This window comes from Manihot esculenta, chromosome 12 (genome assembly GCF_001659605.2).
Source record: "Manihot esculenta cultivar AM560-2 chromosome 12, M.esculenta_v8, whole genome shotgun sequence".
NCBI classification, from domain to species: Eukaryota; Viridiplantae; Streptophyta; class Magnoliopsida; order Malpighiales; family Euphorbiaceae; genus Manihot; species Manihot esculenta.
In genome coordinates, this window is record NC_035172.2 from 18,439,811 (window position 1) to 18,455,289 (window position 15,479).

The 15,479-nt window shown below is 33.6% G+C and overlaps 1 protein-coding gene across 1 annotated transcript; it reads right to left on the reverse strand.

Annotated features, from left to right (window-relative positions):
* Positions 1–830: 830 nt before the first annotated feature.
* Positions 831–3,732, reverse strand: LOC110627306 (50S ribosomal protein L25). The gene is made up of 3 exons (XM_021773568.2): positions 3,291–3,732; positions 3,079–3,208; positions 831–1,443 (listed from the first exon to the last, which is right to left on the reverse strand). Exons 1-3 carry the CDS (start codon positions 3,678–3,680, stop codon positions 1,217–1,219), a joined length of 747 nt encoding a protein of 248 aa, XP_021629260.1. The 5' UTR covers positions 3,681–3,732; the 3' UTR covers positions 831–1,216.
* Positions 3,733–15,479: the final 11,747 nt, after the last annotated feature.

The window sequence follows — 15,479 nt, forward strand, 5'->3', positions numbered from 1 at the left end:
GCTCTTGTAGCTCATCCCTTTCCCTTAACCCCAGTTTTGCAGGGCCAGAGCTAAGTTAAGCCAGAGTATGTCAGAGTAAGCCATGGGGGAAGGCAGAGTTTAAACATGGGTTGCCGTGTTTTGATGTAATAGTATAGCTTAGTTTATGTACAGGAAAAAGCATGTATATGTTAAGTAAGCTGGATATAAAGAGATGTTATGTTTTGTATGCTTGAATAGTATAGTAGTGGACATGATGTATATAAAGGATATGATATGTTGATGTATGGAAAGAGTAAATGAAAAGCTAGAGGATGGAAAGTATAGTATGTCATGTGATGTATAGAGTTGTGCTTGACCCTAGAGTTGGTTGATCCCTTGGTTTACATGATCTTAAGAAAATGTCTTGATGTTAAAGAGTTAAAGGTTTTCATGATGTGAAATGTTTTAATGTTATGAGATTTGAATGGCCCGTGAGGGAAGAAAGGGTTTCAATCCCTTGACCCAAAGCGAACATGGTTTTAAAGCTAGCTTGATGACCCATCTGGTATGAGGTTCTATGTTTTCATGCATAGGTCAAGCGGAGGTAAGGAAAACAAGTTTAAAGATTTTTCTGAACAAAAGCTTAAGTTTTAAGAAAAGTTTGATCATGTATGGGATTAGACCAGAAGTGTAGCATGTCTAGTGGCTTGCTACGGGTCCGGCCTTAAGCCGATCTGGATCCTAGCGCCGGTGGCGGTCCGGAGATGCGGGCTGTTACACAAGGCCAAAGCCATCAGACCAAGACTCGCAATGAAAGGAATTGATAGATGAAAGTAGACTGGAAATTTACCCAGAAATTAAAGCAGGAATATGAAAGATAAGTTTCTAGATCAAAACACAATTTTACAAAATACAAATTGAATTTTCCATATGCTTCAAGGGACAATCAACACAAGGTGAACAGACATCTCAATTTCGTATGTTTCATTAACCACATAGGATCATTTCATAGCGGCCTATTTTCTTGTCTTACAATTGTCTGAAAAAGATGAACTCAAAGCATGGTCACAACTAGTTCATGCTGTTCATGCATGTCGAAGCATGCTCTAAATATTAATGTCCTTCACCGATTCAGGAAATCCCGAAGCACTACATCTGGCCATAACTGAGCAAAAAGTAATATTTTTATTCTGTTTATGCTTCCCCTTCCAAGAATAACTAAATCTGCAGAGGCAATCAACATGAATTCCAGTGGTTATACTTGCACCGGTTCTGGGTTTTCAGATTTTATTGCCACAATCTTACAAATTGGCAATTCCTCATTCTTACTTAGAAGCTTCAGTGAAGGATGAAACTCGATATCACGCATTAAGACTCTCCCTCCAATATCTATATTGCTCACATCCACCTCGATGTTCGCAGGAATCTGATCGGCTGGACAAAGAAATTTCAGAGAATTTCTTACCCTCTTGAAATGTCCCCCTGTGTTGGCATAAAAAGCACACTGAGAAATATATTTGACAAATGAAAATGTAAATCAAGCATCTAGAGGAGAAAAAAGCTATAGCAACTCTACCCTGTACTATTAATGATGATTTTTGCACATTAATCTCAATAAAGATTTGAACTAAGACCTTCAGAGTTAACTCAGAAAATATTATAGACATCAATAGAAGAAATCTGTGAAACCACGAATGGTAAAACTGAACAATATCTCTAGCACTTCTATTTTGAGGGAGCAATATTTTATCTAAAATATGAGTCACTAATCAATATGAAAGAAGAATGAAACTAGGTACTAGATAATATATGATCTTGTAAAGTTAATGAAATATTGAATCCATGATGCTTGTATCCTTCAGAGCATATTTGTTGCTATCAATAAAAGACACAAGGAAAACCATTAAGGAGAGAGGACCCAAGATAAGATATTAGTCTATGAAAGAGAACACGGGTTGAAAGGAATATTCAGGTCCACCACATGCAAAGCATGAAGAAGAAGGCACAACAAGAACAATGGCCTGGTCTTGTGGCAAAGAGACCCATTTACTTGTGTGTATGCTAATAATCCTAGTTTCAAAGGGATACCAAGAGCCCAGTGGATGTAAAGTATAAACATTAATGTAATAGCAATACAACCTAAAGAATTTATCATGAACAGTTTGAATTGAAGCCTTGAAGTCTGAAATATTAAGTGACCAAGTTTGGATTGCATTATATTTCCATTGTTGCTTCCTTCTTCACTAAAAGGCTGCCAATTACTGACCATGACACTGCTCACATAACAAGGACCAACCAGCCCATGAACTAAATTCAAGCCACCAATGTATAGATGCAAACCCTAAAATTTCAATGTATCCTACATGTCTCACTAAGTTCTATATGAAAATGTCTCATACAACTCTAAATACTTCATGGCAGAAAAATTCAGCAAGCTAAATCTCCTATTCTAGTGGAAAAGACAGCACTACCTTGTCCTAAAACCTGAGTAGATAGCTTTGTTTCAATTAACAATAGATATCACTCCTTTTTTCTCAAAGCTCATATTTACTCTATGCGATAAAGCAACATGAATGATGATATCCAATAGTTCTTCAGAAACTTTCTTTCACAAACTAGAAGTAAAATTATCAATATCCATAATAACCAATTTGGATATTGCTGATGATGACAGATTCAGCAGTCCGTAGTGTACTGTACACACAACTAACTTTACACCCATAAAGCTCGGAAAAGCATAATGACATACCCCCCAAACAACATTATGGTAGATTTGTAACTTATTGAAATTCAACCCAAAAGTAAGTCATTCTCAAGGAAGCTATAGCATAGCTTGAATCAAGCCACCATTTAGTATCATGATTTTTCAGAAAGAGTTGGCAAGTCCTAGAACTCACACATCAACTTAGAAACTTTCGTTATAAATATAGTAGGAATGGAGAAGCTTCTTCTACATCAGTGGGAATCTGGATTGGAAATAGTATAAACAACACTTTCTAACTCCAAAATAAAGAAGCATAGATTAAAAACATCCATTTTATAATATAATATCAAAACCTCAACAAAAACAACACATCAACTAGAAAAATGGAAAGAAAACAGAAAAACTATAAATACCTTTCTTGAGACCAGGACAATCCTCTTCTCCTTTGAAAACAATTGGGACATCAACTTTCAACTCCGTTCCCTCATCAGCCCAAACAAACACCAAATTCAGTATCTTTCCGGTCTCTTCATCCCTATGTATCTATATCACAACCCCATTTCAAATTAAAAGGAAGCTATAATCTTAAATTAATCCAAAATTGGAAGTAAAGTTATAGCCTTGCCTTGATGGGTAGAACTCTTCTGGAATCAAGGAGGACCGAAGACCCGGCACCGGCGCGGATCTGAAGCTGGAAAGTGGTGGAGCAAAAGAAGGGAAGTTCTACGGACTTGAGAATGGAGTGAATCTGCTTCCTCTCAGTGGTCAACAGCTGCTTTCTCGAGATTGATGGAGAGCTGGGATTTTTATCGAACAGGGGCTGGGAGAAAACCACTGCTGGGATTCTGCCCTGGGCTCTGTCACGAGCCGCAACTCGGCTTCCAGTGTACTCTCGAGGAATTGCTTGGATCGTATGGTAAAGAGAAGACAGTGAATATAATGACTGTTGTCGTTGTGGAGGTGGAGATGGAGATTGACCAACCACCGTTCTGAGACAGCGCCACCACTGGGCCATGGCGTCTCTGGGAGCGTGAAATGGCTGGCAATTGTTGTTAGGGTTTATGAATTTCGATTTTGGGGTTTAAGGGTATTGGATATTTCATACTTTGGGGCTTTTTTTTTTTTTTTTTTTTTTTTTTCTTTTGAGAAATGGGCTTCTTTCTTTAAAGTTGAGAACAGAACAATGAAGTTGAGATCGACCTACTTCACATTGAATAATCAACCTCTACACCGTCTATACAATAACTAAATTGAATAATTTGCCCAAAAATTGAAGATTCCAAAATGGAAATGGACCCGCTTCACATAATTTGATCTCGATTTGTAATTATTGGGAAACTAAAAATTTATAGTTTTGGAGTGCAAAACAAGGCCAAGTCCCAAAGGCTGAATAAGCCTAACAACATAAAAACTATTTAACTCCTTACCTATTAACCCTAAAAAACAAAAACTTAAATGGGTAATGGCAATAGGTAGCTCACAGTATCACCCAAATGTTATTACATTCAGTAGACTTAGAGGACTTTGGAGACATGACACAAATGACCTCCAAAACATTGGCAAGATGGAATCACATATTTGAGTACAAGAGAGGAAACAAATGTGGCTATGTAGATCTCAAAAAACGACTTGTCAATCATTTATAGCTAAACTGAGTGACCACTAAAGAAGATATCGTCCATTCTTTTTAAAGTTTTAGAATAACCTCCATCACTTTTATAACAACATGACTTATATTCCAATAAAGTTAAATCATCTCTTAATATGCCAAAGAAGTGAGGAGAAACCTACAAACAAGTAGAAGACATGCATATCAACATATTACACTCTCTCTATAGCTTATATTTTTCAAAAGTATACAAACACAAATGTTATATACACACTCGATGGTGGATAAGTAAATCCAAGAATTAGACCTGAGAAGATTAATCTCTTCCTTCTCGTGTTAAAAAACAAAGACAAATTCATTCTATTAGAAGAAGAAAAAGAGAAAAAAAAATGGAACTGATGACTTTTATTGGATTTGAAGTGACAAATACAAAATAAATTCAAAAAGAAATGTTTATATAGACTTCTTGATAGCTATTAGTTGCAAATGAATGCACTACCCTTAATATTTCTAAACAAACTTATTAACACGTTTCAACAAATACTTAGAAAATAGTAACAAAACTTGAATCTCTCATCTTAAACTTTAAAACTAAAAATCTAATAAATAGGAATTACAATCAAAGTAACTCTCAGAGACTTGAATTACTATAGCATTCCCTCCCTTACTTTAAAGAGGTTTTCCATACCTATCATGGGCAAAATTACTTGAACTTGTGCTCAAATAAAACTTTTATAAATACATCTGTTGATTGGTCATCTGTGCTGATGTGTTGTAGTTCCATAACTTCTTTATCGACATGTTCTCGAATAAAATGGTGCTTTGTTTCAACATGCTTTGTTGTTACTTACTATATTGGATTCTTAGATGACGCAATTGCTAATTTGTTATCGCAGAAGATAATTATTGTTGCACTTAGCTTTTGCTTTAAATCCTCCAAAATTCTTCTTAGCCAAACCACATGACAAGTTGTAGTATTAGCAGCTACATACTCTGCTTTTGTGCATGAAAGAGTTCTGCTTTGATGCTTCTTCAAAGATCAGGAAATAGCCCTTGAACTAAGCTAACAACATAGGCCATTGTGCTCTTTCTATCATCTGAACAAGATGCACAATCACTATCAGTATAAGCAATAAGACTATTGGTTTTTCCTTTTGTATACTTGATGCCAAAATTGAAAATACCTTGAACATAGCGAAGAATTCTTTTTGTTGCACCCATGTGATTCATGCTTGGACTATGCATATATTTAGAGATAAGACTTACAGTAAACATAATATCTAGTTTTATGTGTGTGAGATACATAAGACTACCCACAATGCTTCTAATTGCTTCTCATCTACATTTTCAACTCCATCATCCAATGATAACTTCTCATTTGTATTCAATGGAGTCCTAACTAACTTGCATTTCTCCATATATACTCTTTTTAATAAATTAGTTGCATACTTTCTTTGATAAATAAAAATATCATAAGAATCTTACACAACTTGAATTCCTAGGAAATAATGCAATGAACCTAAGTCAGAAATCTCAAATGTTTACATTATGGACTGCTTGATGCCTCAACCATTTTAGGTGAATTACCTGTATAAAACAGGTTATCAACTAAGAAATCATGATTCTAACTTTATTAACATAAAGTGTAGGTTCATTAGCACTTTTAATAATTATTTTGGATAGAATAAAAATCAATTTGCTATATTAGGCTCTAGGTGCCTGTTTAAGTCCATAGAGTGATACTTTGTACTCTTGCTCTTTAATAATAAAACTTTAAGGTTACATAACATACACATCTTTCACTAAGTCACCATTCAAAAAGGTAGATTTAATATGTAGTTGGTAAATTTCCTAACTATTATGAGCTGCCAATGATAAAAGAGTTCGAACAATATCAAAAGGAGCCATTGGAGTATAAGTTTTTATGAAATCAAAACCTAGAATTTATGCATATCCCTTCACAATCAATCGAGCTTTATGTCTTTGTAAAGAACTCTCCAAATTGAATTTGGATTTATAGACCCATTTTATGCTAATTGGCTACTTCCTTTTAGGTAAGTCTAGTAATGTCCATGTCGGTTCTTTTCAATTGCTTTAATTCTTCATTCATGGCAGCACAACATTGTTCTTTTTTTCTTTAATGCATCTTCAAAACTAGTAGGTTCCAAGACAAGACCAATGTACTAATATGACTCATATATAAGCATGACTTCTTTCTCTTATTAGCATTAATAATGAAGTTGAGTCTGAAGATGACATATTGTTTTCATCCAAATTGCATGAATTAAGATCAACGGTCTCCAATAGTTGAACATATTGCAAATCAATTTCTTTCCAAAACCAAGCATCATTTTCATTAAAAATAACATTATGACTAATAAGTAATTTTCCCGAAATGAGATCAATTAGCCTATAGCTTTTGTTCTCATTATTATAGCCAACAAAACTAAATTTTAAACTTTTATCATCCAAATTTTTCTTCAATTCAACAAGTACAAGTACATAAGCTAAGCAACCAAATATTTTTAAATAATTTACAATGTGTTTTTGCTTATTCCAAGATTCATAAGGAGTCATTCCTTGCACAACTTATGTTGAAAATTTATTAAGTAAACAGTAGCCCCTAAAACTTCAACCCAAAACTTTATAGGTAAGTTCTTACCTTTTATCATATTTCTTGTTGATTCGACAATTGTTCTATTCTTCCATTCAGCGACCTCGCCTTATTGAGGGGTATAGCTAGTTGTCAATTGCTTTTGATGCCGATGCAAAATGCATTTAATTATGTGGAAGTAAATTCTCTACCATGATCAGTTTAGAGTGTTAAAATTAAACTACCACTTTCTTTTCCTGCTATAGCCTTTAATTGCTTAAACTAGGCAAAATCTTTTGAATCCTTCTTTAGAAAATATACCTAATCCATCCTTGAAAAATCGTCAACAAAGAGTAAGAAATACTTACTTCCATTTAGTGGTGGCATTTGCATTGGTTCATAAACATCAATGTGCACCAATATTAATGGTTTACCAACTCTGCATGAATTTCCTTTAAAAAAAACTTTCAAAATATTATTTTCCGCAAATGCAAGCTTCACAAAGTTGCTTTTTAGATTTAATTAAGGGTAGGCCTCTTGCTAACATCTCATTTGGTAACAAAGTTAGTCCAATAACATTCAAATATCCATATCTTTGATGCCAATGCATGAAATTATTACAAATAGTATTGATAGCTTTAACTAATATTTTTGCAAATACAAGTCGAAACATCTAATCACTTGTCATTTTGATTGAATAAACTAGCTTCATGTTCTTTCTAATCATAAATTACGCATTCATCAATATCAAAAATCATATAGTACCCTTTATTTAATAACTAACTCATAATAAATAAGTTTTGAGCCAACTCAGGGAAATACATCATATCATCAACATATTTTCATCCACTATCTAATGACAATAAAACCATAGTACCAATTCAACATACATTAATAATATCATTATTTTCCATCCGTAATACTCATTTCACAAATTCATCAATTTTCATAAAGTATTCCTTATTGCCCGTCATATGGTTACTACAACCACTATCAAGATACCAAATAACTTGAGAATTATCAATACGAGCAGAAAAGCAAGCAATAAAAATATTTTCTATGGATTTTTCTACTTCATCATGTGAATTGGTGTGATTTTTCTTTTTAAGGCAATTTTCTCAATATGGCCATATCCTTTACTCCTGTAACATTGAATAGTTTTATCTTTGCTTGACTTCTCTTTCTACTAACAGTCTTTTTCATCATGATTTATGCTTCCACATTGTGAACAAAGAGGAAAGTTGGCTTTGTCACTTTGTCCTCTACTTCTTCCTCTTCCTCTGCCTTTGCCACTGCTATGGCCACGTGACTATCTACTATGAGTTTGATTTGAGTTTCCATGCCCCGAGTCAAATGATTTTCCTTTAACAACCAACTTTAATTAAAAAGAAGCTCATGTTGTCTTATTTATCCAATGCTCATATTGTAATACCCGGCTAGACTCCGGTATCGGAATTCCTACCGTCCGGTGGAATCTCGGATGTCGAAAACCTCTAGAAGGGTAAAATCATATTTTTATAAAATGTTTTCATGTATTTTATGGTTTTAAGTAAGAAAGAAATTGAGTTTTGAATGAAAAAGACCATAGAGGGAAATCCAGGTTCGGCCGCCGAACCTCATGTTCGGCCGCCGAATATGCATGAGTTTTGGAGTCACCTTTGGCTTCTGAATGTGGCCTGGCCAGCCACCTATAAAAGGCCCCATGGCAGAAAATGGGCGAGTTTTCTCCCCTATTTTCGGTCAACGGTGAGTCCATGCCCTTCCATGGTTGGTTTTGATGATTTTCCTCAAATCTTTCAAGTTTTAACAAGTGTTTACTTGGTTTTTGAAGTTTTTGGAGCTAAGATCAAGTTGTGGAGCTTGGAGACCCAAGGAGCTAGATTTCTCCTATCTCCAAGTTAAGGATCGTTTCTCCTCTCGATCTTCAAGAGGTAAGCTTAGATCCTACCCTTCTTGTATATTTTAAACAAGTTCTATGAAGGTTTATGGGGTAGAAATGCATGTTTAAGTTAGTTGTTTAGTGTTAGGGTTTATGTTGAGTTTATGTATAATGTGGGTATGCTTTGTGTTGTTGCTGGGGGTTTAGGATAGTTTGAGACCCCTATATGCTTGGTTGTATGTGTATGCATGTTGTAGAATAGTTAAATGCATGTTTGGAAAGTTTGGGAGGCATAAATGCATTGTGGAGGCAGAGTTCTGCCACTTTGGAAGAACTCAGGTTTGGCAGCCGAAGGCATTTTCGGCCGCCGAACCTGCCTGTGGTGGCATGTTTGGCCGCCTAAGCTTGCCCCCGAAAGTTTGGACTTTCGGCTCTGGAGGGCAGTTTCGGCCGCCGAACCTGCCGCCGAACATGCATGAGTTTCGGATCTGGAGAGAACTTTTGGCCGCCGAAGGTGCCGCTGAAAGTGCATGACTTTCGGATCTGGAGGAGGGTTCGGCCGCCGAAGGTGCCCTGTTCAGCCTTCCTTTGCCTGTTTTGCATGAATGTTTTGAGGTATTTTAGGGGGTTTTTGGGGAGTTGCTTAGAGTCATGTTCGTCTATGTTTAGTCTCTCATTTGAGTCCACCTGTGTAGGTTCGGACCCGAGGAACCGAGGACCCTAGCAGTGAGTCAGCTGCTACAGAGCAGATCAGAGTCAGCCAGAGGTGAGTAGAACTAAACTATGTTTAAAATAATGAAAGTTTTTAGCATGTTTCGTGCATCATGAATACCACGTTTATATTAGGTTGTATTGCATTAGAATTCACGAAGATGATGCATTGTATCCTTTGTTGTTGATGTGGATAGATGTTGAATGACCCATTAGCCCTCAATATGTATGATGATTAATGAAAGTCCAAGGCTGCCCATGTCCACGCATCCTGGCATTTATTTATGTATGATGATTACTGAAAGTTCAGAGCTGCCCATGTCCACGCGTCTTGGCATTGTGTCATACAACATTATCCATATCTTGTCACAAAATAAATTGTAGCTAAAAATAGAATTTTGGTGGCTAGATGCTTTTGCCACAACATATTTTTCCCGTGACATGCCGTAACTAGAAGTGGCGTAACTAAAGTTTAGTTACAGGATTTACCTGTGTTGTGGCTAAAATAAATATTTATAGTCACACTTTTTATTTAAATGAAGCAAAAATATTGCCATTAAAAATAAATATTGTGTCTAGTTATTAGCCACGAGAATGGAATATTTGTAACCACATTTTCTTTTTGCCACAACAACTTTTTTTTGTAAGTGATTTTGCTATGATTATGTTACAAAAATAATAATGTGGCAATTTAAACTTATGTATAGTTACAAATTTAATTTTATGGCTAACATATCTAAATTTAGCCATAAACTTAATTGTATGACAAAAAATATTTACTATTAGTCACATTTAAATAATTATAAGGCAAGAATAAAATTTATAGCCACAAAAATAAGAAAGTGACAAGTTCTAGTATAATTGTTACACTTAATTTTATTTTATAACTATTGAATAAAGCCACAAAATTATTAAATTAGAAGCTATTCTAAATATAGTACATACAGCTACTATTAATTATTTGTAGCTAAAATGTAATATTTATTTAATTTATTATTATTTAATGGGATTATATTATAATTTACTATTACATATGTTATTTATCTATTAATAATTTTGGTAAAATTTATAATAGAATATAAAATTTATATAAAAAATTTAGCTAAAATTTAAATTTATAAAATAATTATATATTAATATTAAGACTCAATCAGAATGACAATTATAAAATAACAATAAATTTAATCCAAAATAACTAATATCCAAAATAAACTAATTTAAGTCATAAAGCAATCATACTAAAAATACTTGAAATTATAATATTATACTAACACTAATATTAATATCTAAATTTTCTAAAAGTAGTATTATAAGACTGCTGGCTGCTTCAAAATCCAAAACTTCAAATATACTGCAAATCATCCTCCAATTTCATCATCTTGGGAATCCTCCATAGGCTGTATAAAATTTTATTTGAAAATATTAATAACAAAATTATATAAAATAAATAAGGTTCATACTAGTTATATAGCTTACAAAAATTCTTATATTAGAAAAAAAATGAAACTTAGTTTTTAATCACTTACTGATGCAATATTATTGTTTTTTTCTAAAAGCATCTTGAATTTCTGCTCCCATATTCTATTCATCTCTGCAAGTTTCTCATCCATTTGCTTCTTAACATCATTTACTTGCTCACTTGCTTCTTTTTGAATTTGTTGGACATGCTCGTTTGCTTCTCTTCTTGAAGTATCAAGTTATCTAAGTAGTTCTATCTTTGTAGGTCTAACACCAAAATATTCCGTGACATTTTTTCCAGGACCATAAGTACGTACATAACCATTTTTTTCTGGCCCAAGTACATCAGCAAACATAGCATCATCATCCAATGAAATTTGTCATTCTTCTCGTTGTTTCTTTAGTTGCTGAAACTTTTCCTATAGAGATATTTATATTTATTGATATTAAAAAAATCAAAATATAGCATAAAATACATAATAAATAAATAAAACATATGTAAAAAGTATTACAATGGCTTCTTATGATATTGGATCAATTTCTTTGCCTTGCTTTCTCTTTCTGGATTCAAGAAAAAGCTCTAAGCGGGTGTTTTTCCATTTTTTTTCTTCTGTTCAAATAAATATAACAATTAGTATTAGTTTATCATAGATCTATATCAATAAAAATTTGAGTTCAAGCAAAACCAAACTTTCTGTAAAAGAGTCAATTGACTTAACTACAAATATGCTGCAGATAAACAAAACTTGTATAAAAGAGCTAACATTTTTACAGCTAATGATATCAATTCAAGCGTTAAAATTCATAATATTGTTGATTATTATTTACTCTACAAGTTTGGATGCTCATAGGGTTGACCAATCATAATTCATTCCTATATTTAGAATATTAAACATGGTCAAATTCCACCATTAAATGAGTGAGTTATTAATGGTGTTTGCTGTCTAATCTAATAGTACTAAAAAATTGCCATGTTTAACTTTAATGAGCATAAAGAAAAAGGGGATTTGTTTTGATGTGGGAAATGAAGGTTAATAACGGCAATCTGAGTCTAATTAGGCATTTATAGAAAAAATAGTAAATGCCATATCAAAAAGTTCTAACAATCATATGAACTTCAAAAGGCATTATTATTTTTTTTTTTTTGATAAAAATAGCTTTTATTAGAACTTTGAGAGTTATAGCAGAATACAAAGAATAACAACAAGCAGCTAGCTTATACCATTATAGGTTGACCAGTTCTTGATTGTTGAGCTACTAAAAAGAATTTGGATTAAGGAATAAGGAAAGCTAGGCACATCTTAAACCAAACAAAAGATCCATAAAAGATCAAATCATAAACTTTCTCAAGCTCTAAACTAGAATTATCAAATACTATTTTGTTTCTTTCTAGCCATAGTCCACAAAACACTATAATACTAATAAAATAAAAATAAACTCATACCATATGATCTCTCAGCCGAGTAAAGCTTTTTGTCCCTGTGTATGGCTGCATAGAACGCTTGCATCTATTTGTCTTATTTTTGTTGCTTCTCTCCTAAAGAAAAACAATGAAAAATTTTCAGAATTTATGTTAGCTAACAGAAACTGAATTCATATAAAATAAATTATTAAATTTTACACGAATTTTTAATACCTTAAATGCATTTTCTGTCCAAAGATTAACCAAATACTTCCAATCTTTTACATCCATATCCTTAGGCTTGTTTCGGAGATGAAGTGAATAAGTTGCCTTTGAATCAAAGTACTTCCAATCTTTTACATCCATATCCTTTGTTGTTGATGTGGATGGATGTTGGATGACCCATTAGCCCTCAATATGTATGATGATTAATGAAAGTCCAAGGCTGCCCATGTCCATGCGTCCTGGCATTTATTTATGTATGATGATTAATGAAAGTCTAGGGCTGTCCATGTCCACGCGTCTTGGCATTGTGTGATGATTAAGAGGAAGTCCTGCGGAGCTCCGTCGAGGGCCGGGCACATTGGAATTAGAGGGTTATTAGTGACAAGTCCATCCGTGATGTGAATTGTATGTGTTGTGATGCATTCCATGAAAGCATGACTTATGATAATGTTTTATGGTTCTGTTCACTGGACTTTTTAGCTCACCCCATTCCTTTAACCCCCAGGTGTGCAGGTACGGAATAGACCAGGATGTCAGCAAGAGTAAAGTCATGTTTATGTAATAGTTAGATGTGGACATAAAAATGTTGTAATGTAAAGTGTTGAACAGTCATGTAATGTAATGATGATATTGAGGATTAGAATTGTGCTTGACCCTAGTATGTATGGTTAATCCCTTTTGTATACATGATCTATGTAATGTTTTATGTTAACCAAGCTTAATGTATGATATGTTACGCCGTTGGAGCATTTGATGAGGGCTCCAGTGTGAGGTTTATGTTTATGAACATGAGTATGCACAGGTTAAGCTTGGTGAAATGAAAGAAAAAGTTTATGGTTTTATGTATATGTATGATCATGTATGGGATTTAACAGGTATACAGGATGTATGTTAGGCTTGCTACGAGTCTCGACGACCTTAAGTCGATCTGGATCCTAGCGCTGGTAGCGGTTCGGTTTTCGGGTCGTTACACATATGACTGAAAAGATCTATTTAACTCGTGAAGAGAGTAATTATTGAGATCCTTTAATTCTTCAATGGCAGCAATAACGTGATCAAATTTAGAAGGTAGACTTTGCAAAACCTTCTCAACAAATTTTTAGTTAGTCCATTCCTCTCTAATGGATCTAATTTGGTTGACTATGGAGTAAACAACAATAAAAAATCTATCAATAGGATTTGTTAGCTTCATTGGCAGATTCTCAAAATCTAAGTGATTGGTCTGCAACTTTAGAGTAATAACCTTACTGGAGCCTTGATACTTTCCTTCTAGTAGGTCCCATGCTTCCTTTGATGTTATGGCACCATTAATCGAGGAAATATGACATCATATAGTGCTTACTGAATTATATATAATTACTTAGTAACCTTCTTCTACTTTTCTTTTAACTCATTATGTTGAGGTGGGGTTAGTCTTTCTAAATTTGTAAGATCTTGGAAACCAACTTCAACGAGTTCTCATAAATAATAAGATATGAATAGAGTTTTCATCTTGATTTGCCTGATAATTGAGTCTAGTAAAGAGGGGAACATTTTGAAATGAGTTTGTTTAAACACTAGTAGATGCCATCAAAACTTGGTAAACTCATGAACCTACTCTAATACTATAATTGTTAAAAAAAAGAGAGACAGATTCACTGTATTAGAAGAAGAAAAGAGAAGAAAAATAATGGAACTTCACTTTTTTATTGGATTTGAAATGACATATACAATATAAATTCAAAAAAATAATGAATTTCACTTCTTGATGACTGGTAGTTGCAAATAAATCTATTAATGCTAATATTTATAAATAAACTTATTGACACGGTTCAACAAACACTTGTGAAGCAATAACAAAACTTGACTATTTCATCCTAAACTTTAGAACTTAAACCTGACAAATAGGAATGATAATCAAAATAATTCTCAAAGACATGAATTACTCTAACATCCCAAAGGGCTAGATAAAGATGATAAAAATGGTAACGAAAGCAGGACTCAACCCTAAGGTAAAAGAAAAAAAAAAATCAAGAGGAGAGCTTCTCTCATATTCTCTCACTAAAATATTAGAGAGAGAATGAATTATGATTATTAATTATGATGCTACAATGTTGATTTGTTATTCTCTAATTTTTACCAATACACAATAATATATTTTTAGATATCGATGGCTAGTATTTTATTTAACCAATTAGAGAATAAGAAAATATTTAAATTAGAGGTATAGAGTAGGTAATTAAGTTTTAATGGGAAACACTTACCTAGACCGGGTCTACATGGACCCATAGTATAAATGCATAGGGTTTTATATGGATCCCACTCTCATTTTATACCATGTGGATCAAGCAAAAATTTCTTAATTTTCATTGCCAACTTTAACTATAAACTCATTTGAGGCATATAGTAGTATCTATAGCAAGATAGCGATAATAGTTGTAATTGCTCAATAGTGATAGTCATGGCTAGATAGTGATGATAATATCAATGGAAAAATGTTGGTAACGGTGGTTATGGTTTAATGGTGACCATGGAGGCTAATGGTGATAGTGATAGTGGCAATAATTGGTGGTGGTAGTGGTAGTATAGTGGTAATAATAATAGTAGTAGTAATAATAATAGTGGCCAACTAATTGTGACGGTGGTGATGACTAAATGATGGTATTGAAGTAGTCAAGTGATGGGGGTTGTGATGATGTCTAATAGCCAAAGATAGTCACTGAGTGGTGACTACGATAGTTGTTGAGTGATACTAGTAATGATGGTAGCAGTTAAATGGTGGTTACTAAGTAGTGGTAATAATGATAGTGTTGAGTAGTAGCGATAATAGTAATTAAGTAGTGATAGTGTAGTGGCCTAGTGGTGTGGCAATAGTGATAGTGGTCATTAGGTAATAGTGACTAAATGATGGTAGCTAGCTGAGAGTAATAGTGATAGTAATGGTAGCCATAGTGATGG